Genomic DNA, 27,493 nt, shown 5'->3' on the forward strand with positions numbered 1-27,493 from the left:
CCAGTTAACTCCCAAAGTCTCTAGGTGACAAGAACTCTCGATTGATAACCCCCCAGTGAACCCCATGTCCCCAAGGCTATGAATTTCCCCCCCCCCCCCACACACACACACACACTCCGTGATAGGGGGTTTAACCTGCTTTAGAGAAGCAGAGTGGTTTTGTGCATGCAAAGAGCCCGGGCTTGGGCGTCAGATTCATGGGTTCTAATCCCGACTCCTCCACTTGTCAGCTGTGTGACTTTGGGCAAATCACTTGACGTTACCTCATCTGTAAAATGTGGATTGACTGAGCCCCCCCGGGACAACCTGATTCGCTTCCATCTACCACAAAGTGCTTAACAAATACCATTATTATTAACCTGTTTATCTTCCCCCACACTCAGTGAACGCCAACAATGGCATTTGTTAAGCGCTTACTATGTGCGCCAATCACTGTTCTAAGCGCTGGGGGTGAGGGGGATACAAGGTAATCAGGTTGTCCCGTGTGGAGCTCAGTCTTAATCCCCATTTTCCAGATGAGGGAACTGAGGCACAGATTAGTTAAGTGACTTGCCCAAAGTTACACATCTGACAAGTGGTGATGCAGGGATTAGAACTCATGATCTCTAACTCAAGCCCGGGCTCTTTCCACTGAGCCACGCTGCTTCTCCAGAATCTCCACAATGCCAAGGCTGGTATTCCTAGATATTCCAGGATACATACACGCGTGCCACGCAAGGGACCAAAGCTGGCGCCAAATGCACTTTTGGCCCCAAAAGTCGACCCGACCCACATAATCGCAGTGTTTAGCTCTTTGTGTGAGATCCGTGGGTGGCCCTGAAAAGAGCCGTTGGGGTTTCGAAGAATAGTGCAGAGCCAACTCCTTACTTCTTCTTGGGCGCCGCTTTCTTGGGCTTGGCCGCTTTGGCCTTGGCAGCCTTGGGCTTAGCCGCTTTGGGCTTCACCGCCTTCGGCTTGGCTGGACTCTTGGTCGCCTTCTTGGGCTTCGCGGCTTTGACCTTTTTCGGGCTCTTGGTGGCTTTTTTTGGCTCCCGCTGCCGGTTTTTTGGCTTTCTTCGGGGTCTTTTTCACGCTCTTCCTCGCGGAGGCCGCCGGCTTCTTGGGCTTCTTGGCAGCGCTGGCGGATTTCTTGGGCCTAGTCGCGGCAGCCGGTTTCCTAGCTTTCGGCCTGGCCTTGCCTTCGGAGCCAACCGCCTTCTTGTTGATCTTGAAGGAGCCCGAGGCGCCGGTGCCTTTGGTTTGCACCAAAGTGCCTTTGGCGACCAGGCTCTTGAGCCCCAGCTTGATGCGGCTGTTGTTCTTCTCCACGTCGTAGCCGGCGGCGGCCAGAGCTTTTTTCAGGGCGGCCAGGGACACCCCATTGCGCTCCTTGGACGCCGCCACGGCCTGGGTGATGAGCTCGGACACCGAGGGCCCCGCAGCCTTGCGCCGCGCCCCGCCCGCAGGCTTCTTCGCCTTCTTCTTGGTCGGGGCCTTCTCGGCGGGGGCCGGGGCTGCGGGCGCAACGGGGGCCGTCTCGGACATGACAGAAGAAAATAACCTTAAGTGAAAGAGAAACACTAGAAGTAATGTGAAGCGCGGGCCGCGGCTGGGGGTATTTATAGGGCGGAGCTGCGCTGTGATTGGTTGCGCTGTCCAGCCCGCCTCGTTGCCAGCCAAGGACTCCCCTCTCGCCTCCGGAATTGTGTTTGTTCCAGCCCGAAATAGCTCAAAAATTAAAACTTTCCCCCAACCGATTCGCCCCATTCAGATCTGGAAATGAAGAGAAGACCCTCCCGTCCCCCCACGAATGTCTCTCGATGAAAACACACGAGAGCTTTCCGTCCAAAAGCCGCCAGAGAGCCTTCGGTTCCCCGCAGAATTCACCCGAGAAGGACAAAACTTTCTTATTTCCCGGGAAATCGCCAATTAACCTTTGTTACCGCGGCTGGCGGACCCCTTGGGGGTGATTCCCTGGGTCCTTGGCTTCTTTCTTGGGCAGAAATCCGGCTTCTGCCCCCGAGATTTTCGGGGCAAACTCGTGTCTCCGTGGAGGAAGTAACACAACCTCTTCGGTCGTTTTGCCTGTAGAGATGCACGTTCTGTTGTTACTCCAGCTAGTTTACTTTAGGGAATTGGGGGCTCACTGCCGGTGAGGGGGGGTGGGGGCTTGAATTTGGGCTGGAGATCCTGACCAGGTAACGAGACCTATTTTCAGTGTTTGGGGCTGAGAAATCGGGATACCATTGATGCCTACTTGTTTTGTTTTGTTTTGTTGTCTCTCTCCCCTCTTCTAGACTGCGAGCCCATTGTTGGGTAGGGATTGTCTCCATCTGTTGCCGAATTGTACTCTCCAAGCGCTTAGTACAGTGCTCTGCACACAGCAAGCGCTCAATAAATACGATTAAATGAATGAATGGATCTTTGAGGTGTTCAGGGGGTTTGATCGAGATTCCTGTCTCCCAGGGGACTCATAATAATAGTATTTGTTAAGCGCTATGTGCCAACACTATTCTAAGAGCTGGGGTAGGGCGGGGTGGTTCATTCATTAATCCATTCAATCGTATTTATTGAGCGCTTACTGTGTGCAGAGCACTGTACTAAGCGCTTGGGAAGTACAAAGCAACATATAGAGACGGTCCCTACCCAACAACGGGCTCACAAGGTTCAGTCTTCTATCCCTCAGACGCGTTAATAGGGGATTCGTTTGGGGGCAATTTTCCTGGTCGTGGAGGTAAAGAAGCCTGTAGGAGAGCAGGTCCGTTGAAGAATTAGAAAAAGAAAACAATCCGCCAGCAAAAGAGCAGCAGGAGTGTCCCTCGATCTCCCCTTAACCACCGCTGACCCCTAACCCAAGTCCTGCCTCTGACCTGGAACGCCCTCCCTCCTCTAATGATGATGATGATATTTGTTAAGCGCTTACTATGTGCCAAGCACTGTTCTAAGCGCTGGGATAGATACAAGGTCCCACGTGGGGCTCACAGTCTTCATCCCCATTTTACAGATAATGTAACTGAGGCACAGAGAAGTAAAGTGACTTGCCCAAAGTCACACAGCTGATAAATGGCAGAGCTGGGATTAGAACTCACAACCTCTGGTATGGTATTGTGGTAAGTGTTAAGCACTCACTATGTGCCAGGAACTGTACTAAGTGCTGGATACAAGCCAACTGGGTTGGACACAGTCCCTGCCCCACTTGAGGCTCTCAGTCTTAATCCCTAGATGAGGTAACTGAGGTGAAGTGACTTGCCCAAGGTCTCACAGCAGACAGCTGGTAGAGCTGTGATTAGAACTCAAGACCTTCTGATTCCCAGGCCCATATTCTAGCCAATACACTATCTTTTCTTTCTGTAAAATGGGGATTAAGACTACGAGCCCCATGTGGGACGTGGACTGTGCCCAACGTGATTAGCCTGTATCTATCCCAGCCTTTAGTACAGTACTTGGCACATAGCAAACGCTCAATAAATACCATAAAAAACAGGCGTCTGTCACTACCAAATACCTGGGGCTAGATGGAGATATTGCTCCCCCCACCGAAAAATATAGATTATTTTATGTCCACACTAACACTTACCACAGTGCTTGGTACATAATAGGGCTTAAAAAACACCCTCATCCTTATTTGTATTCTTATTTTATGGGCCCACCAATCCAATCAATCAATCATATTTATTGAGCACTTACTCTGTGCAGAGCACCATTCTAAGCACTTAGGAGAGGGTAATATAATATAACAGAATTGGTAGGCATGTTCCCTGCCCCAAATTATCTTACAGTCTAGAGGGGAGTCACTATTATTTCCTCATGACCTCTCTCAAGAAAGAATCTTCTGAGGAAATCCTTAAACAGCACCACTATCTTCACCATCAATATCCTCCTTATCATAACCATGATTATTGTGGTTATTGTCATTGTTTTGTATAGTCACAGATTCATTATGTCTAACGAGACGCTTCAGTGTCAAAGAACCATTAATTCTTCCGGCAGGGGTCGACCTCAGTCAATCAATCAATAAATAAAAACAATGCTATTTATTGAGTGATTACTATGTACAGAGTACTGTACTAACCACTTGGAAGAATACCATACTACAGAATTAGCAGATGCGTTCTCTGCCTATAACAAGTTACATTCAGAGGGGAGTCAGCATTATTGCCTCTTGACCTCTCTTAAAAAAGTATCTTCTGGGTCTGCTCTAAGGTGGAGCAGCGTAAATGTCCTCTTGAACTTCTAGCTGTTGGGAACACAATTACTCTTACTACTTTCTTTTTTGAAAGGCATTTGTGCGGCACTTACTACATGTCAGGTGCTGTAAGAAGAGCTGGGGTAGATAAAAGCCAATCAGATTGGATGCAGACCCTTGTCCCACATGGGACTCACAGTCTTCATCCCCATTTCACAGTTGAGGGAACTGAGGCACAGAGAAGTGAAGTTATTCAATCATATTTATTGAGCACTTAATGTGTGCAGAACACTGTACTAAGCTCTTGGGAAGTACAATTCAGCAACACAGACAATCTTTGCCCACAACGGACTCACAGTCTAGAACTGGGGAGAGAGACATCAAAACAAGTAAACAGGCATCAGTAGCATCATTATAAAGTGACTTGCCCAAGGTCACACAGCATACAAATGGTAGAGGCAGGACCAGAACTCAGGTCCTCCCTACTCCTAAGCCCGGGTTCTATCCATTGGGCAGTTCTGCTTGCTATGACACCTACCCAAGTGGACTGCACTCATTATATATGCATCATCATCATCATCATCAATCGTATTTATTGAGCGCTTACTGTGTGCAGAGCACTGTACTAAGCGCTTGGGAAGTACAAGTTGGCAACATAATGCACTGCTGCTATTACTGGTATTACAAATAATAATAATGGTGGCCTTTCTTTAAGACAGGTTCTAATTCTGACTCTGCTACTTGTCTGCTGTGTGACCTTGGGCAAGTCACTTCACTTCTCTGGGCCTCAATTACCTCATCTGTAAAATGGGGATTAAAAGTGTGAGCCTAATATGGGATAACTGGATTATCTTGTATCAACCTCAGTGCTTAGAACAGCGCTTGGCACACAAGCGCTTAGAACAGTGCTCTGCACACAGTAAGCGCTCAATAAATACGAATAATAGTAATTAATAATTAAGAGCTTAGTATGTGCCAAGAACTGGAGTAGTTAATCAAGTCAGTCACAGTCCGTGTCTTACATGGGGTTCCCAGTCTGAAAGGGAGGGACAATAGGACCTCATTTTACAGGAGAGGAAGCAGAGAAGTTAAGTGACTTCTCCAAGTTCACACAACAGATAAGTAGATTAGCAGGAAACATATGCCAAATCTGCCTCAGTGGCCTCATCTGTAAAATGGGGATTGAGACTGTGAGTCCCAAATGTCCCACCCGACTTAGTACAATTCCTGGCACATAGTAAGCACTTAACAAATACCATTATTAGTATAGTAAGAACTCGATAAATACCATTGTTTGATTGAGAGCAGGGATTAGAAATCAGGTCCTTCAATTCCCTGGCCTGAGCTCTCTCCACTTTCGACCCTACCTATTTTTTTTTGTTTTTTTAAATGATATTTGTTAAGCGCTATGTGCCAGGCACTATACTAAGCACTGGGGCAGATACAGGCTGAGCACTTTGCACACCATCCATTTCCATATTAGTTATACTCCCTTTTTTTCCTTGTTGGGTAAATTGAAATGACTGAAGCCTTAATTCAATGTTCTTCACATACTTTTTTCTTCAGATATGGTTTTTTTGGCATGGAGATTTCTTTGGAGAACTGAAGAATAGAGAAGTAGTGTGGTCTAGTGGATAGAGCATGAGGCCTAGCAGTCATAAGGACCTGGGTTCTAATCCTGCCTCTGCCACTTGTCTCCTGGGTGACCTCTTACTTCTCTGTGATTCGGTTCCCTCATCTGTAAAATAGGGATGAAGACTGTGAGCCCTCTGTGGGACGGGGACTGTGTCCAACCTGATTAGCTAATATCAACTCCAGAGCTTAGTACAGTGCCTGGTACGAAGTAAGTGCTTAACAAATACCGTTTAAAAAAAGAACTGAAGTCACTATAGCTGAGGGATTCACAAGTGCTACGTAAGGAGAGAGACCCATCTGGCTAAGAATGGCTGAAGGAATCTTGATTGTTAGAGGCTTCAGATCACTAAATGTTTCTTCTCCAAATGTCTTTCACCATGTGCAATATAATCTTTAATAAAAAGCCGAGATTTCCTTACACCATGAGTACAGGATATTCTCTTACCAGATTTAATGGGATGAAAACCTGCCATCAAATAATTCCTTACCTTTCGTGAATACTATTTTGAAGGCTGAAATTTATTTTAATGGGGAACTCTGAACTTGTAACCCAGCTAAGAGTCCCTTTGATGTCACTGAAAGCTTTATATGAGTTGAGAGGACTTGAAAGATAATAATAATGATAAAAATAATAAGCACTTATTATTTTTAGTTAAGCACGGACCATCTGTCAAGCACTGTTCTAAGAAATGGGGTAGATACAAGTTAATCAGGTTGGACACAGTTCCTGTTGCACATGGAGCAAGTAGGAAGGGGAACAGGTATTTGATCCTAATTTCAACCTGGGGAAACTAAGGCACAGAGAAGTTAAGTGAATTGCCCAAGGTCACACAGTGAGCAATCGGCAGAGCCATGATTAGAATTCAGGTCCTGTGATTCCCAGGCCCATGCTCTTTCCACTAGGTCCACCAAAACTAGGTCCACCGATGATGACGACAATGGTATTTGTTAAGCGCTTACTATGTGTCAAGCACTGTTCTAAGCACTGGGGTAGATACAGAGTTATCAGGCTGTACCACATGGGGTTCACAGTCTTAATCCCCATTTTACAGATGAGGTAACTGAAGCACAGAGAAGTCAAGTGACTTGCCCAAAGTCACACAGCTGATTCCCAGGCCCATGCTCTTTCCAGTAGGCCACGCTGCTTCACTAATATAGGTACAACATCATCAGACCACACTCCATCAATAGCATCTATTGAGAGCTTACCATCTGCAGAGCATGTACTAAGCACTTGGGAGAGTACAATGTAATAAATAGACACATTTTCTGCCCACAACAAGCTTACAGTCCCTCTTCCACAAATGGATGATGGTCTAAGAGGGACTGAGAATGGGTTTTTAATCCCTAAAGTCGCAATTGTCTTATGCTGCCGCGTTGTCTCCAACCCATAGTGACTCCATGGACAGAAAGCCCCTCATCCATCTGCAATCATTCTGGTAGTGGATCACTAGAGTTTTCTTGATAAAAATCCACAGATGGTTTATTCATTCATTCACTCAATCATATTTATTGAGCGCTTCCTGTGTGCAGAGCACTGTACTAAGCGCTTGGGAAGTACGAGTTGGCAACACATAGAGACGGTCCCTACTCAACAGTGGGCTCACAGTCTAGAAGGGGGAGACAGAGAACAAAATAAAACATATTAACAAAATAAAATAAATAGAATAGATATGTACAAATAAAATAGAGTAATAAATAGTACAAACATAATATACATATATACAGGTGCTGTGGGGAGGGGAAGGAGGTAAGGTTGAGGGGATGGAGAGGCGGAGGAGGGGGAGAGGGGGCTCAGTCTGTGAAGGCCTCCTGGAGGAGGTGAGCTCCCAGTAGGGCCTTGAAGGGAGGAAGAGAGCTAGCTTGGCGGATGTGCGGAAGGAGGGCATTCCAGGCAAGGGGGATGACGTGGGCCGGGGGTTGATGGCGGGACAGGCGAGAACGAGGCCTAACGGTGAGGAGATTAGCGGCAGAGGAGTGGAGGGTGCGGGCTGGGCTGGAGAAGGAGAGAAGGGAGGTGAGGTAGGAAGAGGCGAGATGATGGACAGCCTCGAAGCCGAGGGTGAGGAGTTTTTGCCTGATGTGTAGGTTGATTGGTAGCCACTGGAGATTTGTGAGGAGGGGGGTAACATGCCCTGAGCGTTTCTGGACAAAGACAATCCGGGCAACAGAGTGAAGTATGGATTGAAGTAGGGAGAGACAGGACGATGGGAGATCGGAGAGGAGGCTGCGACAGTAATCCAGACAGGATAGGATGAGAGCTTGAATGAGCAGGGTAGTGGTTGGGATGGAGAGGAAAGGGCAGATCTTGGCAATGTTGCAGAGGTGAGACCGGCAGGTTTTGGTGACGGCTTGGATGTGAGGGGTGAACGAGAGAGCAGAGTCGAGGATGACCCCAGGGTTGTGGGCTTGTGAGATGGGAAGGATGGTAGTGCCGTCTACAGTGGTGGGAAAGTCAGGGAGAGGGCAGGGTTTGGGAGGGAAGTTCAGTCTTGGTTTACCATTGCCTTCTTCTGTACAGTAAACTTGAGTCTCCACCCTCGACTCTCTCTGGTCCCACTGCTGCCCAGCACGGGTGAGTTTTGACTTGTAAGCAGATTGCCTTCCATTCGCTAGCTACTGCCCAAGCTAGGAGTGGAATGAGTATTCAATCGTATTTATTGAGCGCTTACTGTGTCACTGTACTAAGCACTTGGGAAATACAAGCAGAACACTGTACTAAGCACTTGGGAAGTACAAGTTGGCTACATATAGAGATGGTCCCTACCCAACAGCGGGCTCACAGTCTAGAAGGGGGAGACAGACAACAAAACAAAACATATTAAAATAAAATAAATAAAATATGTAAATATGTACAAGTAAAATAAATAGAGTAACAAATCTGTACAAACATATGCAGGTACTGTGGGGAGGGGAAGGAGGTAGGGTGGGGAATGGGTAGGGGGAGAGGAAGGAGGGGGCTCAGTCTGGGAAGGCCTCCTGGAGGAGGTGAGCTCTCAGTAGGGCTTTGAAGGGAAGAAGAGAGTTAGCTTGGAAGATGTGCAGAGGGAGGACATTCCAAGCCAGGGGGAAGACATGGGCCGGGGGTCAACGGTGGGACAGGCGAGAACGAGGCACAGTGAGGAGGTTAGCGGCAGAGGAGTGGAGGGTGCAGGATGGGCTGTAGAAGGAAAGAAGGGAGGTGAGGTAGGAGGGGGCGAGGTGATGGACAGCCTTGAAGCCGAGAGTGAGGAGTTTTTGCCTGATGCGTGGGTTGACTGGTAGCCACTGGAGATTTGTGAGGAGGGGAGTAACATGCCCAGAGTGTTTCTGCACAAAGGTGACCAGGGCAGCAGCGTGAAGTATAGATTGAAGTGGGAGAGATAGGAGGATGGGAGATCAGAGAGGAGAGGCTGATGCAGTAATCCAGTCGGGATAGGATGAGAGATTGAACCAGCAGGGTAGCGGTTTGGATGCTCGCTACTCTCCTACTACAACCCAGCCTGCACACTTCGCTTCTCTAATGCTAACCTTCTCACTGTACCTTGATCTCACCTATCTCATTGCCGACCCTCATCTTACTTCTGGCCTGGAATGCCCTCCCTCTTCATACCCGACAGACAATTATTCTCCCCCACGTCAAAGCGTTGTTGAAGGCCTATCTCCTCCAAGAGGCCTTCCCAGACTCAGCCCCCGTCCCCCCTTACTTTTTCTCCAACTTCCTTCTGGGCCACCCTGACTTTCTCCCTCTATTCATCCCCCCACCCAGACCCACAGCACTTATGTACATATCTCTAATTTTATTTATTTAGATTAATGTCTGCATCCCCCTCTAAATTGTAAACTTGTTGTGGGCAGGGAATGTGTCTGTTTATCGTTGTATTGTACTCTCCCAAGCGCTTAGTACGGTGATCTGCACACAATAAACACTCAATAAATACCCTTAACTGACCGACTGATTGATTGGGGAAGTTTGAGGAAGCAGTACAGTCTAGTAAGAAGAGCACAGGCCTGGGCATCAGAAGACCTGGGCTTTCACCCCAGTTCTACCATCTGTCTGCTCTGAGATCAGGGGCGAAGCTCAGTGTCTCAGTTTCCTCATATTCCTCATATCTCATATCCAGAGAGTTTCCTCTCTCCATCACCTCACCCCCTCCTACCTCACCTCTCTTCTCTCCTTCTACAGCCCAGCCCACACCCTCTGCTCCTCTGCCGCTAACCTCCTCACTGTACCTCATTCTCGCCTGTCCCGCCATCGACCCCCGGCCCACGTCCTCCCCCTGGCCTGGAATGCCCTCCCTCCACACATCCACCAAGCTAGCTCTCTTCCTCCCTTCAAAGCCCTACTGAGAGCTCACCTCCTCCAGGAGGTCTTCCCAGACTAAGCCTCCTTTTTCCTCTCCTCCTCCCCATCCCCCCTGCCCTACCTCCTTCCCCTCCCCACAGCGCCTATATACATATTTGTACAGATGTACTACTCTATTTATTTTACTTGTACATACTTACTATTCTATTTATTTTGTTAATGATGTGCATTTAGCTTTATTTCTATTTATTCTGATGACTTGACACCTGTCCACATGTTTTGTTTTGTTGTCTGCCTCCCCCTTCTAGACTGTGAGCCCGTTGTTGGGTAGGGACCACCTCTGTATGTTGCCGACTTGTACTTCCCAAGTACTTAGTACAGTGCTCTGCACACAGTAAGTGCTCAATAAATACAATTGAATGAATGAATATAAAAAAGAAGGTTAAATCCTCCTACCTCCTACTTAGAATGTGAGACCCATATGGGACAGGGACTGTGTCCAATTTAATTATCTTGCATTTAACCCAGTGCTTAGTAAAGTGCTTGGCTCCTGTAACATAATCACTTTCGAAATCACATTCGATTCACGAAATGGCCCAGCAGAGTTTACTTTGAAGTTTGCGAGGATTTTGTTTCACCTCATGACCTAGAAACTGGTCCCAGCTCTGCCAGCGGCCTCCTGTGTGACCTTGGAAAAGTCACTGAACCTTTCTGGGCCTCAGTTTCCATATAATTATCATTATTATAATCATTATTTTGGTATTGCTAAGCACTTGAGATGTGCTGATCACTGCTCTAAGAGGTGGGGGTAGATACATCTGTCAGTCAGCCATGTTTATTAAGTGCTAATTGTGTGCAGAGCACTCTACTAAGCACTTGGGAGAGTACAATATAACAGACACATTCCCCACCTTCAACAAGCTTATAGTCTAGAATGTGAGACAGACAATATAAATAAATAAAATTACAGATACATACATAAGTGCTGTGGGGTTGGGAGTGGGGATGAATAAAGAGAACAGGTTAGGGTGACGTAGGAGAGAGAGGGAGAAGAGGAATGGAGGGCTTAGTCAGGGGAGGCCTCTTGGAAGAGATAGAGTCACTGTCCCACTTGGGCTCATAGTTTAAAATGGGGATTAAATACCTAATCTGCATCATAACTGTGGTACTTGCTAAACACTTCCTTTGTGCCTGGGACCATTCTAAGTGCTGGGAGAGATACAAGAGAATCAGGATGGACAGGCTAAGTGGGGCTCACAAGTCTTAATCCCCCATTTTACAAATGAGGGAACTGAGGCACAGGGGTCACAAAGCAGACAAGTGGCAGATCCAGATTTAGAACCCACATCCTTAGAGAAGCAGTGTGGCTCAGTGGAAAGAGCACGGGCTTTGGAGTCAGAGGTCATGGGTTCAAATGCCGGCTCCTCCAAATGTCAGCTGAGTGACTTTGGGCAAGTCACTTAACCTCTCTGTGCCTCAGTTACCTCATCTGCAAAATGGGGATTGAAACTGTGAGCCCCCCCCCCCCCCCCACCGTGGGATAACCTCCCCAGCGCTTGGAACAATGTTTTGCATATAATAAGTGCTCAACAAATACTATTATTATTATTATTATTATTATTATTATTATTATTATTATTATTATTATTATTATTATTATTATTCTGACTCCCAGGCCCTTGAGCTTTCCACGAAGCCACTCAGCTTCTCCCAGATAACAGGGATATCCGATTCTGATTAATTTCTGTTGTGAATGAACCACTCGGAAGGATTCGGGCTTGAAAAGGACTCAACAATCTGGATGCTGATGATTCCCTAATCTACCTCTCCAGCCCTGACCTGACCTACTTGTTCTGTTTTGTTGTCTGTCTCCCCCGTTCTAGACTGTGAGCCCGTTGTTGGGTAGGGATTGTCTCTACCTGTTGCCAAATTGTATTTTCCAAGCACTTAGTACAATGCTCCGCACACAGTAAGCACTCAATAAATCCAACTGAATGAATGAATGACCTCTTGCTTTCTCTGCAATCTCTCAATTCCTCCAACCTTCGGAACATCTCTTCATCGATGTCCTGTCAACACCTTCAACTAACTTCTCTGGGCCTCAGTTACCTTATCGGTAAAATGAGGATTAAGACCATGAGCCCCGTGAGGGACAACCTGATTACACTGTATCTAACCCAGCGCTTAGAACATCATCATCATCATCATCAATCGTATTTATTGAGCGCTTACAATGTGCAGAGCACTGTACTAAGCGCTTGGGAAGTACAAATTGGCAACATATAGAGACAGTCCCTACCCAACAGTGGGCTCACAGTCTAAAAGGGGGAGACAGAGAACAAACATACTAACAAAATAAAATAAATAGAATAGATATGTACAAATAAATTAAATAGAGTAAAAAAATATGTACAAACATATATACATATATACAGGTGCTGTGGGGAAGGGAGGGAGGTAAGATGGGGGGATGGAGAGGGTGACGAAGGGGAGAGGAAGGAAGGGGCTCAGTCTGGGAAGGCCTCCTGGAGGAGGTGAGCTCTCAGCAGGGCCTACTGTGAGCAGTAGTACTGTGTACTGTGTACTGTGTGCAGAGCATTGTACTAAGCGCTTGGGAAGTACAAATTGGCAACATATAGAGACGGTCCCTACGCAACAGTGGGCTCACAGTCTAGAAAGGGGAGACAGAGAACAAAACAAAACATATTAACAAAATTAAATAAATAGAATAGATATGTACAAGTAAAATAAATAAATGAATCATCATTATCATTATTCCATCAGGCTGGTGCCTCCACTCCGTTTTCTGGTGCCTCCACTCCGTTCCCTGCGGGTCTCTTCTGTGTGCAATGGACAGCATTGTCCCAGATATAACAGTTGGTACAAAGCGGGAATCTGACGAGCTTTTCTCTACTTGTGTTACTAACGGACTCTTTATCATCATCACCATCATCATCAATTGTATTTATTGAGCGCTTACTATGTGCAGAGCACTGTACTAAGTGCTTGGGAAGTACAAATTGGCAACATATAGAGACAGTCCCTACCCAACAGTGGGCTCACAGTCTAAAAGGGGGAGACAGAGAACAAAACCAAACATACTAACAAAATAAAATAAATAGAATAGATATGTACAAATAAAATAAATAAATAGAGTAATAGCTATGTACAAACATATATACATGTATACAGGTGTTGTGGGGAAGGGAGGGAGGTAAGATGGGGGATGGAGAGGGGGACGAGGGGGAGAGGAAGGAAGGGGCTCAGTCTGGGAAGGCCTCCTGGAGGAGGTGAGCTCTCAGCAGGGCCTTGAAGGGAGGAAGAGAGCTAGCTTGGCAGATGGGCAGAGGGAGGGCATTCCAGGCCCGGGGGATGGCGTGGGCCGGGGGTCGATGGCGGGACAGGCGAGAGCGAGGTACGGTGAGGAGATCAGCGGTGGAGGAGCGGAGGGTGCGGACTGGGCTGTAGAAGGAGAGAAGGGAGGTGAGGTAGGAGGGGGCGAGGTGATGGACAGCCTTGAAGCCCAGGGTGAGGAGTTTCTGCCTGATGCGCAGATTGACTGGTAGCCACTGGAGATTTGTGAGGAGGGGAGTGATATGCCCCGAGCGTTTCTGGACAAATCATGAGCAGCAACTCTGCTTCTGCAGCAAATGGAAATGACAGCAAGAAATTCAAAGGTGACAACAGAAGCCCGGGGGTTCCTTCAAGAGTAATCCATGTATGAAAACTGCCCAGTGACATAACAGAGGCTGAGGTTATTTCCCTGGGATTTCCCTTCAAGGCCCTACTGAGAGCTCACCTCCTCCAGGAGGCCTTCCCAGACTGAGCCCCCTCCTTCCTCTCCCCCTCCTCCCCCTCCCCACCCCCAGCCTTACCTCCGTCCCCTCCCCACAGCAACTGTATACATGTATATATGTTTGTACGTATTTATTACTCTATTTTATTTGTACATATTTATTCTATTTATTTTATTTTGTTAATATGTTTTGTTTTGTTCTCTGTCTCCCCCTTCTAGACTGTGAGCCCACTGCTGGGTAGAGACCGTCTCTATATGTTGCCAACTTGTACTTCCCAAGCGCTTAGTACAGTGCTTTGCACACAGGAAGCGCTCAATAAATATGATTGAATGAATGAATGAATCAGCCTCCTCACTGACCTCCTGGACTCCTCTGTCTTCCACTCCCTTGAATAGAGGGACTATTAAAGCCTCAAACTTGTAATAATTGTGGTATTTGTTAAGCGCTTACTATGTGACAGGCCCTGTCCTAAGCGCTAGGTAGATACAAGCAAATCACGTTGTTCGCAGCTCTTTCCCCACATGGGGCTCACAGAGTCAATCCCCATTTTACAGATGAGGTAACTGAGGCACAGAGACGTGAAGTGACCTACCTAAGGTCACACAGCAGACAGTTGTGCCAATGTTTTGGTTTCTGTGGGGAACATATGGAAATTGTCAGAGACAGAGCAGAAAATTAGAGCCACTTTGGAAAGTAAATACTACCCTTCATCATAAGGCCATGCTCCATAAACGCAGCCATGCTTCAATGCTAGGAAATAACCATCACATATGAAAACATGCAAGTAACTTTTAAGGCAGAACAATAGGGCTATGACTGTCTTCTTCTTTAGTGAAATTCCAAACACAGCCCCTGACCCATATGGGGCTCAGAGTTTAATTTACTGTTATACTGTACTCTCCCAAGCACTTAGTACAGGGCTCTACAGACCACTGAATGAATGAAGTGGCCAAGTCAGGATTAGAACCCAGGCCTTTAGAATCCCAGGCATATGCTCTTTCTGCTGACCATTCAGAAAGAGCTTTGTAAAGTGCTATGCAGAGAGTAAACATTCAGTAAATACAACTGGTTGATTGATTTTACTTTCATTACTATTGTTACATTACATTCCCCTATAGCCATTTAAAAAGTATATAGTTCCAGATCACATATTTGCCATCCTTTGGATTCTTTGGAGCAGTGACCCACTGACCTGTTCTGTCTACTCTGAGAAACAGCACGGTGTGGTGGATAGAGCCCGGGCCTGAAATAATAATAATAATGATGACATTTATTAAGCGCTTACTATGTGCAAAGCACTGTTCTAAGCGCTGGGGAGGATACAAGGTGATCAGGTTGTCCCACAGGGGGCTCACAGTCTTCATCCCCATTTTACAGATAGGTAACTGAGGCCCAGAGAAGTTAAGTGACTTGCCCAAAGTCACACAGCTGACAATTGGTGGAGCCGGGATTTAAACCCATGACATCTGACTCCAAAGCCCGGGCTCTTTCCACTGAGCCACGCTGTCAGAAGGACATGGGTTCTAATCCCGGTTCCACCACTTGTCTGCAGTATGACCTTGGACAAGTCACTTGACTTCATTGGGCCTCAGTTTCCTCACCTGTAAAATGGGGACTGAGACTTTGAGGCCCAATTTGGGGCAGGGACTGTGTCCACCCCAATTTGTTTCGACAGTGCCTGGCACATAGTAAACCCTTAACAAATACCATAATTATTAATAATTATTACCCTCCCACCCACTCCATTCCTATGTCCCTCCTTCATCCCCCACAATAGGCGAAACATTCATGCACTTTCCCAGCAACTATGGACTGTCACCATGAGGAAACAGTGACTGGAAATGCTTCTTGGTTTATGCCTCCAGGGTCCCTGTGTCCCTGGAATTTTACCCACTCTTGCCTGCAAAGAAGAAATTAAAGCGATTTTCAAAGAGGGGCCCTATTCCAACAGCTCAAAGCAGTTGTCTGACTGAGAGGTCATTTTCTGGCACTAAAGATGTTTCTTTAGGTTTCTTGTTCGTGATATTTATTAAGACTTTACTATGAACAAACACTGTTCTGAGCGCTGGGGTAAATACAAATCAATCAGGCCAAAAATCATCCCTGTCCCATATGTGGTTTTACACTCTAAGTAGGAAAGAGAAAGTTTCTACCACCTGATAAATTGTACTCTCCTAAACTCTTAACTACAGTGATCTGCACACAGTCAGCGCTCAATAAATATGACTGAATGAGAACAGGTATTCAATTCCCATTTTATAGTTGAGGAAACTGAGGCACAGAGAATAATACTAATTGTGGTATTTGTTATTGCTTACTCTGTGCCAGACACTATACTAAGTGTTGGGGTAGATACAGGGAATTCGGGTTGGACACAGACTCTGCCTACTTGGGACTCACAGTCTTAATCCCCATTTTACGGGTGAGGGACAGAGAAGGTAAGTGACTTGCCCAAGGTCACAAAGCAGGCAGGTGACAGAGCCAGAATTAGAATCCAGGTCCTCAGACCACCACGTGCCTGCTCTTTCCAAGTCACTTTCCCCAAATCACACAGCATCCCCATTTTTTGTTTGATACACTTTTAAAGCCTAAGACCATAAGCTGTAAGACTGAAGCCCAGTGTGGGCAGGGATTGTCTATCTTTATTGCTGAATTGTACCTTCCAAGCGCTTAAGTACAGTGCTCTGCACGCAATAAGCGCTCAATAGGATTAAATGAAATAACTTATCTTTGAAGCACAGAAATGCAGACGTTTCTACTCGGTTCCGCTCCCCTCCACTTCTCTTCCCTCCCACTCCTCTCTCCTCCTCTCCCCCTTTCCTCCCCTCCCCCCTCCCCCTTTCCTCCTCCTCTCCCCCTTTCTCCCCTCCTCTCCTTCCCTCCTCTTTCTCCCCTCCTCCCCTCTTCTCTCCCCCTCTCCTTCCCTCCTCCCCTCCTCTCTCCCCCCTCCTCCCCTCTCCCCCCTTTCTCCCCTCCTCTCTCCCCCCTCCCCCTCCCCTCCCCCCTTTCCTCCCCTCCTCTCTCCCCCTTTCCTCCCCTCCTCTCTCCCCCTTTCCTCCCCTCCTCTCTCCCCCTTTCCTGCCCTCCTCTTTCCCTTTCCTCCCCTCCTCTCCCCCTTTCCTCCCCTCCCCTTCCCCCTTTCCTCCCCTCCCCTCCCCCTTTCCTCCCCTCCCCTTCCCCCTTTCCTCCCCTCCCCTCCCCCTTTCCTCCTTTCCTCTCTCCCCCTCCCCTCCCCTCCCCTTCCCCCTTTCCTCCCCTCCCCTCCCCCTTTCCTCCTCTCCCCTCCCCCCTTTCCTCCTTTCCTCTCTCCCCCTCCCTTCCCCTTTCCTCCCCTCCTCCTCCTCCTCCCTTCCCCTTCCCTCCCCTCCTCCTCTCTTCTCCTTTCCTCCCCTTTTCTCCCCTCCTCTCCCCCTTTCCTCTCCTCTCCTCCTCCCCTCCTCTCCCCCTTTCCTCCCCTCCTCCTCTCTTCCCCTTTCCTCCCCCTTTCCTCCCCTCTCCTCCCCTCCTCTCCCCCCCTCCCCTTCCCTCCCCTCCTCCTCTCTTCCCCTTTCCTCCCCTCCTCTCCCCCTTTCCTCCCCTCTCCTCCTCCCCTCCTCTCCCCCTTTCCTCCCCTCCCCTTCCCCCTTTCCTCCCCTCCCCTCCCCCCTTTCCTCCCCTCCCCCCTTTCCTCCCCTCCTCCTCTCTTCCCCTTTCCTCCCCCTTTCCTCCCCTCTCCTCCCCTCCTCTCCCCCTTTCCTCCCCTCCCCTTCCCCCTTTCCTCCCCTCCCCTTCCCTCCCCTCCTCCTCTCTTCCCCTTTCCTCCCCTCCTCTCCCCCTTTCCTCCCCTCTCCTCCTCCCCTCCTCCCCCCCTTTCCTCCCCTCCCCTTCCCCCTTTCCTCCCCTCCCCCCCCCCCCCTTCCGCCCCGCCCCCCTTTCCTCCCCTCCTCCTCTCGTCCCCTTTCCTCCCCCGTTCCTCCCCTCTCCTCCCCTCCTCTCCCCCTTTCCTCCCCTCCCCTTCCCCCTTTCCTCCCCTCCCCTTCCCTCCCCTCCTCCTCTCTTCCCCTTTCCTCCCCTCCTCTCCCCCTTTCCTCCCCTCTCCTCCTCCCCTCCCCTTTCCTCCCCTCCTCTCCCCCTTTCCTCCCCTCTCCTCCTCCCCTCCTCTCCCCCTTTCCTCCCCTCCCCTTCCCCCTTTCCTCCCCTCCCCCCTCTCCTCCCCTCCCCTCCCCCCTTTCCTCCTCTGCCCTCCCCCCTTTCCTCCTCTCCTCTCTCCCCCTCCCCTCCCCTTTCCTTTCCTCCCCTCCTCCTCCTCCTCTCTTCTCCTTTCCTCCCCTCCTCTCCCCCTCCCCTCCCCTCCCCCCTTCCCCTTTCCTCCCCTCCTCCCTTCCCCTTTCCTCCCCTCCTCCTCCTCTATCCCTCTCCTCCTCTCCCCGTCTCTTTTCTTCCCTCCGCTCTTCCCCGCTCCTCCCCTTTCCTCTCTCCTCCTTTCTCCTCCCTCTCCCCTGGCCTCCGTGGGCTCCTTCCCCTTTGTCACGCTCCTCTCCTTTGTCTCGCCCTCGGAAGACCCACGTGATCAAGCCCAGGCCGTATCGCGCTTCAGGTTTCAAACAGGTCCGCCTTCAGTCATCATAAGACGTTTCACATATATGCGGGTGCTATAGTCGATACCGGGCTAGGAAAACGAGTACAGGTTTTCTTCCCCAATTCTCTTTCAACTCCACATTGAAAGCAGTTGAGCGCCTTGTCCCCTCTCCCCACATTTATTTTCTCCCCGCTTCGTTCTGCGTCCTTTCACTTCTTTCACTTGCACCCCTGCCTAAGCCCTATTAGCAATGTCTTCTACTGTCTCTCCACTTGAGCCGTAAACTCGCTGTCGGCAGAGAATACGCTTAAAGCAACATCTCTTTTAATGTTTATTACAATGCTCCGCTCTGTAGCGATGAAACTCACTAAAAAAGTACTAAGGTGTTCAGACCCTTCGTAGTGAAATGGTGGGTGGCTCTGAAAAGAGCCTTTGGTTTCAGGGTGTGAGAAGCCTCACAGTCGGTTTACTTGGAGCTGGTGTACTTGGTGACGGCCTTGGTGCCCTCGGACACGGCGTGCTTGGCCAACTCCCCGGGCAGCAGCAGGCGCACGGCCGTCTGGATCTCCCGGGAAGTGATGGTGGAGCGCTTGTTGTAGTGCGCCAGGCGGGAAGCCTCGCCGGCGATGCGCTCGAAGATGTCGTTGACGAACGAGTTCATGATGCCCATGGCCTTGGACGAGATGCCCGTGTCGGGGTGGACCTGCTTCAGCACTTTATACACGTAGATAGAATAGCTCTCCTTGCGGCTCCGCTTGCGCTTCTTTCCATCTTTCTTCTGTGCTTTGGTCACCGCCTTCTTCGACCCCTTTTTAGGCGCTGGAGCGGATTTGGCCGGCTCAGGCATCTTCGCAAAAAAACGAAAAAACAGTAACAAACACCTAATTGCGTCTACCGCGTTGCCCATATTTATAGACACTCTATGCAAATGACGGCTTGAGATTTGCTTCGCCATGATTGGGCGTTTTTCAAAGGAGCTGCCTTCATTGGCTAAGGCCTATGCAAATTATTGGATTGTAGGCGCACACCTTCATTGGTTGTTGAAACAAAGACTGCCTTAGGCCAATAGAAAATCTTCCTTTTCCCTACCAGCACAAGCTATAAATGTCCCTTAAGTAAAGGGCTTTGATTCAGCAGTTTATTTTGTTCTACGCAGTTAGTGAGGGTGATTTCTTTGTCACCATGTCTGGACGCGGGAAGCAAGGAGGAAAAGCTCGTGCTAAGGCTAAATCTCGCTCGTCCCGGGCTGGTCTGCAGTTCCCCGTTGGCCGTGTGCACCGTCTACTTCGCAAGGGCAACTATGCAGAACGTGTCGGGGCTGGCGCGCCTGTTTACCTGGCTGCCGTACTTGAGTATCTGACAGCTGAAATCCTGGAACTGGCGGGCAACGCGGCCCGCGACAACAAGAAGACCCGCATCATCCCCCGCCATTTGCAGCTGGCCATCCGTAACGACGAGGAGCTCAACAAACTGCTGGGCAAAGTGACCATCGCTCAGGGCGGCGTCCTGCCCAACATCCAGGCTGTGTTGTTGCCCAAGAAGACTGAAAGCCACCATAAGGCCAAAGGAAAATAAGGTTGATGTATAATTAGCCGTGTTGATAAAATCTTCTATGAAACCAAAGGCTCTTTTCAGGGCCACCCACACTTTCATAAAAAGAGCTGTTATCCTCATAGTGTGTACATCATAGCCGATTCTTTTGATACTGGTCGTTTTATCACAATTATGCTTACCCAAAACCAACGAGAACATTGGCAAAATAAACAGCGAGAAGCCAAGTTGGCTCCTCAAAGTCTTAAATGTCTTAAATTAAGACTTGTGTTCTCCATATAACTAATGTGGCATCGATTGAAATTGATGTGGCATTTACTATAAACTAAGCACTTTCTGAACGCTGGGTATGATACACGTTAATCAGGCTGAACAGTCCTTGACCCACCTGGGGCTCACGTTCTTAATATCCGTTTTACAGATTTAGTAACTGATTTTATTAAACATGGTTGGAGTGCGGAGAAACTCGTCATTGATAAGAATGCCCTTTTGTGGATTTTCGTATGGGTGGGTTTTCAGGGAACCTTACCAAGTTGGAGCCGCATCACTCCGTCCTCCGCACTATTTTGTTCTCAAGGCGTTTAAACAGATTGTGAAGAGAATACAAAGCCGGTGTCTAGATGAAATGGGGAAAGCAAAGAACAGACGGTCTCCGGTTACCATGCATTATTAAATTCCCACGAAAAAAGGAAGGAGGGGAGGGGAGGGTAAAGTCCATCAGGCGTAGGCCCAGTCGTTCAATGGTGAGTCATGGCCCAATGAAACCGTAGGGCGGGGAGAGTTTTGAAATCTAACCAATCAGCGAAGAGCGCGGGCACGCGAATGTTGTCTCGTCCAATTAGATCAATCTGTGTGTTATATAAGGGCAAGCACGGGACTAGATCGTCACTGATTTTCTTTTTACATTTTGTTTGTGCTCGTAGTCTTTTAGCTATGGCCCGTACCAAGCAGACTGCTCGGAAATCTACCGGCGGTAAAGCGCCCCGCAAGCAGCTGGCCACCAAGGCCGCCCGCAAGAGCGCCCCGGCCACCGGCGGCGTGAAGAAGCCTCACCGCTACCGGCCCGGCACCGTGGCGCTGCGGGAGATCCGCCGCTACCAGAAGTCCACCGAGCTGCTGATCCGTAAACTGCCCTTCCAGCGGCTGGTGCGGGAGATCGCCCAGGACTTCAAGACGGACCTGCGCTTCCAGAGCTCGGCTGTCATGGCCCTGCAAGAGGCGAGCGAGGCCTACCTGGTGGGGCTGTTCGAGGACACCAACCTGTGCGCCATCCACGCCAAGAGGGTCACCATCATGCCCAAGGACATCCAGCTTGCCCGCCGCATTCGAGGCGAGAGGGCTTAAATCATCGGTTTCCTTAATAGCCCTGCATCTGCATTACCCAAAGGCTCTTTTCAGAGCCACCCACGTTTTCATTAAGAGTGGCTGTAATGTATTAGTCGTGATTCCAAAGCCTGTTTAAACTGATGAGGGGCGGGGGGGCTCTGGTGTCCCTAACGCTGGCATTAGGTGCTTACTATATGCCAAGCCCTGTATGGGGTAGATATACAATAATCAGGTTGTCCCAAGTGGGGTTCAAGTCTCTAATTCCCATTTTACAGATGAGGTAACCGTTAAGTGGTTTGCCCTCGGTCACACGGCAAACAAGTGGCACTTTCTATTAGGCTGCTTCTCAAATTGTAGCGTTTTCATTACTAAATTGTTCTCCCATCCACTTCGTCCAACGTTTGGCACATAGTAAGTGCTTAACACGAACGTTGAAATGGCTATTTCCTCTTTCCCCAAGGCTTACAAACGCAGTCTCTGCTTTTGGTGGCCGCCATTTCGTGAGCTGACAAAATGGTTTCCTTATCCTGCGGCTGCACTGCGGAATCGCATCTTGTTGCCCTTACTTAAGATGGCCGCTGCCCGTGTTTTTCTTGGAGGAAGGGCTTGGGCGATACTTGCCATTACCAAAGATGGCGCTGAGCTGCTGCAAGCAAACCCAGCATTTGTTAAGCCCTTGCTACATGCCAGGCATGCCCTTTCCCATATCTTTCACTTTCCCCATTTGCAGAGAGGAGGTTATGTCCCTCATTCCCATCTCCAAAATTCTCAAACACACAGCCTCTCAATCTGTGGTATTACTGAGCTCTTAGTGTGCAGAGCACTGTACTACACACTAGAAATAGTACGGTCTGATAAGAGTTGATAAACATGGTCCCTGTTCTCAGTGATAATAATGATTATAATCTTAGCATTTGTTAAGTGCATACTAGATGTCAAGCACTGGGGCATATTCAAGATAATCAGGTCATCATCATCATCATCAATCGTATTTATTGAGCGCTTACTATGTGCAGAGCACTGTACTAAGCTCTTGGGAAGTACAAATTGGCAACATATAGAGACAGTCCCTACCCAACAGTGGGCTCACAGTCTAAAAGGGGGAGACAGAGAACAAAACCAAACATACTAACAAAATAAAATAAATAGAATAGACATGTACAAGTAAAATAAATAAATAAATAGATAAATAAATAGAGTAATAAATATGTACAAACACATATACATATATACAGGTGCTGTGGGGAAGGGAAGGAGGTAAGATGGGGGGATGGAGAGGGGGACAAGGGGGAGAGGAAGGAAGGGGCTCAGTCTGGGAAGGCCTCCTGGAGGAGGTGAGCTCTCAGCAGGGCCTTGAAGGGAGGAAGAGAGCGAGCTTGGCGGATGGGCAGAGGGAGGGCATTCCAGGCCGGGGGATGACGTGGGCCGGGGGTCAATGGCGGGACAGGTGAGAACGAGGTACAGCGAGGAGATTAGCATTGGGCTTGTAGTCTAAGGGAGAACAGGTATTAAATCCGCATTTTTCAGATGAGGGAATTGAGGCCCAGAGCAGTGAAGTGACTTGCCCAAGGTCACACAGCAGAAGTGGCAGGGCTGGGATTAGAACCCAGGTCCTCTGACATTCAGGCCCATGCTCTTTTTATTAGGCCAAACTGCTTCTCAGGCAGCAGTTAAAATAAATTCCAGATAGGGTAAATGACAAAGTATCAGGTTATGTACATAAATGTTGTGAGACTGAGGGTGGGTGACTATCGATTGTTTAAGGGGTATAGATCTAAGTGCATAGGTGAAGCAGAAGGGTGAGAAGGAGAAATCAGAGCTTAATCACGGAAGACCTCTTGGAGGAGATGTGATTATAGAAGGGCTCTGAAGCAGGGGAAAGTGGTTTTCTGTCTGATATGAAGGAGGAGGAAGTCCCAGGCCAGAGGAGGAGGTGTGGTCAAGGTAATAATAATAATAATAATGGTATTTAAGTGCTCATTATGTGCCAAGCACTGTTTTAAGCGCTGGGGTAGATACAAGGTAATCAGGCAGTCCCACATGGGGCTGACAGTCTTAATCCCCATTTTACAAAAGCGGTAAATGAGGCACAGAGAAGTGAAGTGACTGGCCCAAGGTCACACAGCAGTCAGCAGCAAGATAGGTGAGACCGATTTAGAGTAAGTTGGCATTAGAGGACCAACTTTTGCAGACTGGGGGATAGTAGTCTGTAGACCGTATACTCGTGAGCAGGAAACATGTCTCCCAACTCTGTTATATCTTACTCTCCCAAGTGCTCTGTGCTCTGCACACAGTAAGAGCCCACCAAATATCATTGCTTGATTCGTGGTAGGAGCCTAGCAAGATAGATAAGAGAGGAAGGAGAGAGTTGATCAGACATCTTAAAATGATGGTAAGAAGTTCCCCCCTAGTCTGCTGTGTGATTTTGGGCAAGTCACTTCACTTCTCTGGGCTTCAATTTCTTCATCTGTCAAATAGGGATTCAATCTTACACACTTCCACCTACACCGTGAGCCCCAGGGAACAGGGACTGTGTCCAACTGGATAAAATTGTACATTACCTGGCACATCCTAAGAGTTTAACAAATACCATAAAAAATACATAAATTGACTTGGCATCGATTGCTGAAAGAATGTATTCCTCCATGAGCATTTACAGAACAAACTTGCCAGTAAACTGGTTATGGGGGGGTGAGGAAGTTCCCTTTAGTTGCTGTGAAACAGAAGGTGTGTTCTGGAAGAACCCATTTTTTATGGGAAAAAATGTATTTTAGTAGCCACCGATTTGATGAGAATTGTTGGTTTACATGATAGTTTCCACCCTGACCCTTTGGATATACAATTCCCTCCATGATTTTTATGTCCACCATGAGCTGAATTCACGCTTGCCACTGTTGTGATTTCACTTTATTAAATAAAGCACACAATAACGCTAACTAAAGTGAGGCAGAGGCTAGGTAGCATTAAAGAATGAGGCCTGTTTGTCTCCGTACACATGGCTGCTTCATTCCATTCTAAAACAAATCTTCCAAATCTACTCAGTGTACCTCGATTTCGTCTACAGTGCCACCGACCTCTTGCACACCTGAGGATCTGAACATTTTAGCCATGGGATCTGAGTGAACCTAGGGAAGCCGAGCGGCTTAGTGAATAAGCATGGGCCTGAAAGTCAGAGTCAGCTGTCGAACATATTTATTAAGCACTTACTGTGGTGCAGAGCACCATACTAAGCACCTGGGAGAGTACAATATAACTGATACATTTCCTACCCACAACAAGCTTACAGTAGAGAATGTAGGTGACCATCTTAAATCAAATTTTATCTATTCAGAGATCATTCCCCACCCTCTTAAGGTGGGGAGAAGAGGGAATTTTTGAAAGCAGCAAAGAATCAGTATAGCTCAGAGGATAGGATACAAGCCTGGGAGTCAGAAGGACCTGGATTCTAATCCTGACTCCACCACTTGTCTGCTGTGTGACCTTGGGTAAGATGCTTCACTTCTCTGTGCTTCTGTTACTTCATCTGTAAAATGGGGATTAAGACTGTGAGACCCATGTAGGATATAGATTGTGTCCAACCTGATTACCTTGTATTTGAGAAACAACATGGGTTACTAGTTAAATCTAGGGACTTGTGACTAGTGACTTGCCCAAGACCACACAACAGACAAGTAGCAGAGTTGGGATTAAAACCCATGCCCTTCTAATTCCCAGGCCTGTGCTCTATCCACTATGCCATACTGCTTCTCCAAGGTTCCTCTCTCCCAATCCTGATCCACTCTCAAGACTGTTGAAAAGCACACCTCTTTTGCTATGGAAAGTGTTGGGAGAGAAGTGAAGGAAGGAAGAGGTATTATGGCCTGAGGAGGATTTCTGAGGCATTGCAGTGTCCCCGGACCAGAGCAGCAGGAGAGAAGGGAGGCAAAGAAGATCACAGAGTGGCTCAATGGAAAGAGCACAGGCTTGGGAGGCAGAGGTCATGGGTTCAAAGCCAGGCTCTGCCAATTGTCAGCTGTGTGACTTTGGGCAAGTCACTTGACTTCTCTGTGCCTCAGTTACCTCATCTGTAAATTGGGGATTAAGATTGTGAGCCACATGTGGGACAACCTGATCACCGTGTATCCTCCCTAGCACTTAGAACAGTGCTTTGCACATAGTAAGCATTCAACAAATGCCATTATTATTATTCATAGGTTGGGAACCATTGCTAGCCCAAGTGTTTGTTGGTTTTCTTTTTTTTAGTTTTGTTTCTTTAATGGTATTTGCTAAACCCTAACTATATTCCAGGCACTGGTACTAAGCCTTGGGAGTAAGGTGCAGGCCTGAGAGTCAGAAGGACCTGGGTTCTAATCCCAGTTTCTCCACTTGGTGTGACCTGAGGCAAGTCACTTCACTACTCTATGCCTCCGTTCTCTCATCTGTAAATTGGGGATTAATACCATGAGCCCCATGTGGGACAGGGACTTTGTCCAACCCGATTTGCTGGTTTCCACCCCTGTGCTTAGTTCAGTGCTTAGCATGAACTAAGAGAAGCAGCGTGGCTCAGTGGAAAGAGCACGGGCTTTGTAGTCAGAAGGCATGGGTTCAAATCCCGGCTCTGCCACTTGTCAGTTGTGTGACTTTGGGCAAGTCACTTAACTTCTCTGGGCCTTAGTTCCCTCATCTGTAAAATGGGGGTTAAGACTGTGAGCCCCCTGTGGGACAACCTCATTACCTTGTGACCTCCAGTGCAGAACAGTGCTTTGCACAAAGTAAGTGCTTAATAAATGCTATCATTATTATTATTAGCACATAGCAAGCGCTTAACAAATACCATTATAATCATCAAAGCTAACGAGGTTGGTCACAGTCCATGTCCCACATGGGGCTCATAATTACAGTCTCCATTTTCCAGATGAGGTAACTGAGACTCAGAGAAGTGAATGATTCACCCAAGGTCACACAGCAGACAAGTGGCAGAGCCAGTATTAAAGTCCAGATGCTTCTGACTCCCATGCCCGGGATCTAGCCACTTTGCCACAACAACATTCACCATTTCTCAGGGAGAGTCAAGCAGGTAATTTGAGGGAGGGAGGGCAAGGAGGATGATGTTTTAATTATTCTGGGTGTGGAAAGCTGCCCTGGGAAAGCAGTCAGAGAAGAAAATAAAGCAAGTGGGGAGAGGATTGATCTCCTTGCCTTGATGGAGGGAATCTGTCCAGCCTGATTAACTTGCATGTACCTCAGGGCTCAGAACAGTGCTTGACACATAGTAAATACTTAATAAATAAAATAATAATGATCATAATGATCATCCCCATAGTGCAGCCTTAGCAAAGGAAATCATTGTAGCAGTGGCTAAGCACTCACTATGTGCCAAACACTGTGTTAAGAATTTAGGTGGATACAATAAGAATTTAGGTGGATACAATCCAGTGACATCAGGTGCCATCCCTGTCTCACACTGGGCTCAGTCTTATAGGGAGAAAGGATAGGTATTAATCCCCATTTTACCATAAGGAAATTGAGGCATAGCAGGCAGGTGGTGAAGCTATAGCTAGAACCCAGGTCTTCTGACTCACAGTTCTATTACAAGCCTCTCTTCAGAACACATTTCCCTGTAGCTTTCAACTCCCCCAGCCTCCATCCCTTCCCACCGAAGATGAATTCTCTGCAGCTTAGTTGCGAATAAGGAAGGTAGTAGAACAGAGTCAGAGACAGGGTAGGGCCACGATCAATCAATTACTAAATTAATCGAGGTCCAGTACTTCGCAGTTGGGAGAGTACACTACAACAGTTAGCAGACATGTTCCCTGTCCTCAGTGAGCTTACAATCTAAAGAGGGAGATATTAAAGTACATAACATATAACATAATTTAAATATATGCACAGAAATGCTATGGTGTTGGGGTGGGTGAATGCCAAAGGCCCAAAGGTCAGAGATTCAAGTAAAAAGTTGGTGGAGAAGGGAGCAGGAGCTACGGGAAAAGACAGCTTAATCGGGGAAGGCCTCTTGGAAGAGCTGTGACCTTATAATGCTTTGAATCAATGGTATTTATTGAACATTCACTTTGCGCAGAGGTCTGTACAATATAACAGTTAACAGTGACGTTCCCTGCCCAAAGCCTTACATTGTGCAGTGGACAGAGCATGGGCTTGAGAGTTAGAAGGTCCTGGGTTCTAATCCCTTCTCCACC

The 27,493-nt window shown here is 48.0% G+C and overlaps 3 protein-coding genes and 1 pseudogene across 3 annotated transcripts; 2 read left to right on the forward strand and 2 right to left on the reverse strand.

Moving 5' to 3' along the window:
• Positions 1-863: 863 nt before the first annotated feature.
• On the reverse strand, positions 864-1,524 carry LOC119946891 (annotated as a pseudogene).
• A 17,265-nt stretch (positions 1,525-18,789) lies between these two features.
• Positions 18,790-19,303, reverse strand: LOC119946918 (histone H2B type 2-E). Its single transcript, XM_038768399.1, has one exon. The coding sequence runs from the start codon at positions 19,285-19,287 to the stop codon at positions 18,907-18,909; it is 381 nt and encodes a 126-aa protein (XP_038624327.1). The 5' UTR covers positions 19,288-19,303; the 3' UTR covers positions 18,790-18,906.
• Positions 19,304-19,583: 280 nt separating this feature from the next.
• Positions 19,584-20,053, forward strand: LOC119946908 (histone H2A type 1). The gene has a single exon (XM_038768390.1). It carries the CDS (start codon positions 19,623-19,625, stop codon positions 20,013-20,015), a length of 393 nt encoding a protein of 130 aa, XP_038624318.1. The 5' UTR covers positions 19,584-19,622; the 3' UTR covers positions 20,016-20,053.
• An 865-nt stretch (positions 20,054-20,918) lies between these two features.
• On the forward strand, positions 20,919-21,350 carry LOC119946937 (histone H3). The gene has a single exon (XM_038768416.1). It carries the CDS (start codon positions 20,925-20,927, stop codon positions 21,333-21,335), a length of 411 nt encoding a protein of 136 aa, XP_038624344.1. The 5' UTR covers positions 20,919-20,924; the 3' UTR covers positions 21,336-21,350.
• The last annotated feature ends 6,143 nt before the right edge of the window (positions 21,351-27,493 follow it).

The sequence above is a fragment of the Tachyglossus aculeatus genome, chromosome Y4, assembly GCF_015852505.1.
Source record: "Tachyglossus aculeatus isolate mTacAcu1 chromosome Y4, mTacAcu1.pri, whole genome shotgun sequence".
NCBI classification, from domain to species: domain Eukaryota; kingdom Metazoa; phylum Chordata; class Mammalia; order Monotremata; family Tachyglossidae; genus Tachyglossus; species Tachyglossus aculeatus.

What these genes read in the sequence shown, in the direction of transcription:
- LOC119946918 (XM_038768399.1), bottom strand. Translation starts at nt 19,287, where the DNA reads ATGCCTGAGCCGGCCAAATCCGCTCCAGCGCCTAAAAAGGGGTCGAAG.
- LOC119946908 (XM_038768390.1), top strand. Translation starts at nt 19,623, where the DNA reads ATGTCTGGACGCGGGAAGCAAGGAGGAAAAGCTCGTGCTAAGGCTAAA.
- LOC119946937 (XM_038768416.1), top strand. Translation starts at nt 20,925, where the DNA reads ATGGCCCGTACCAAGCAGACTGCTCGGAAATCTACCGGCGGTAAAGCG.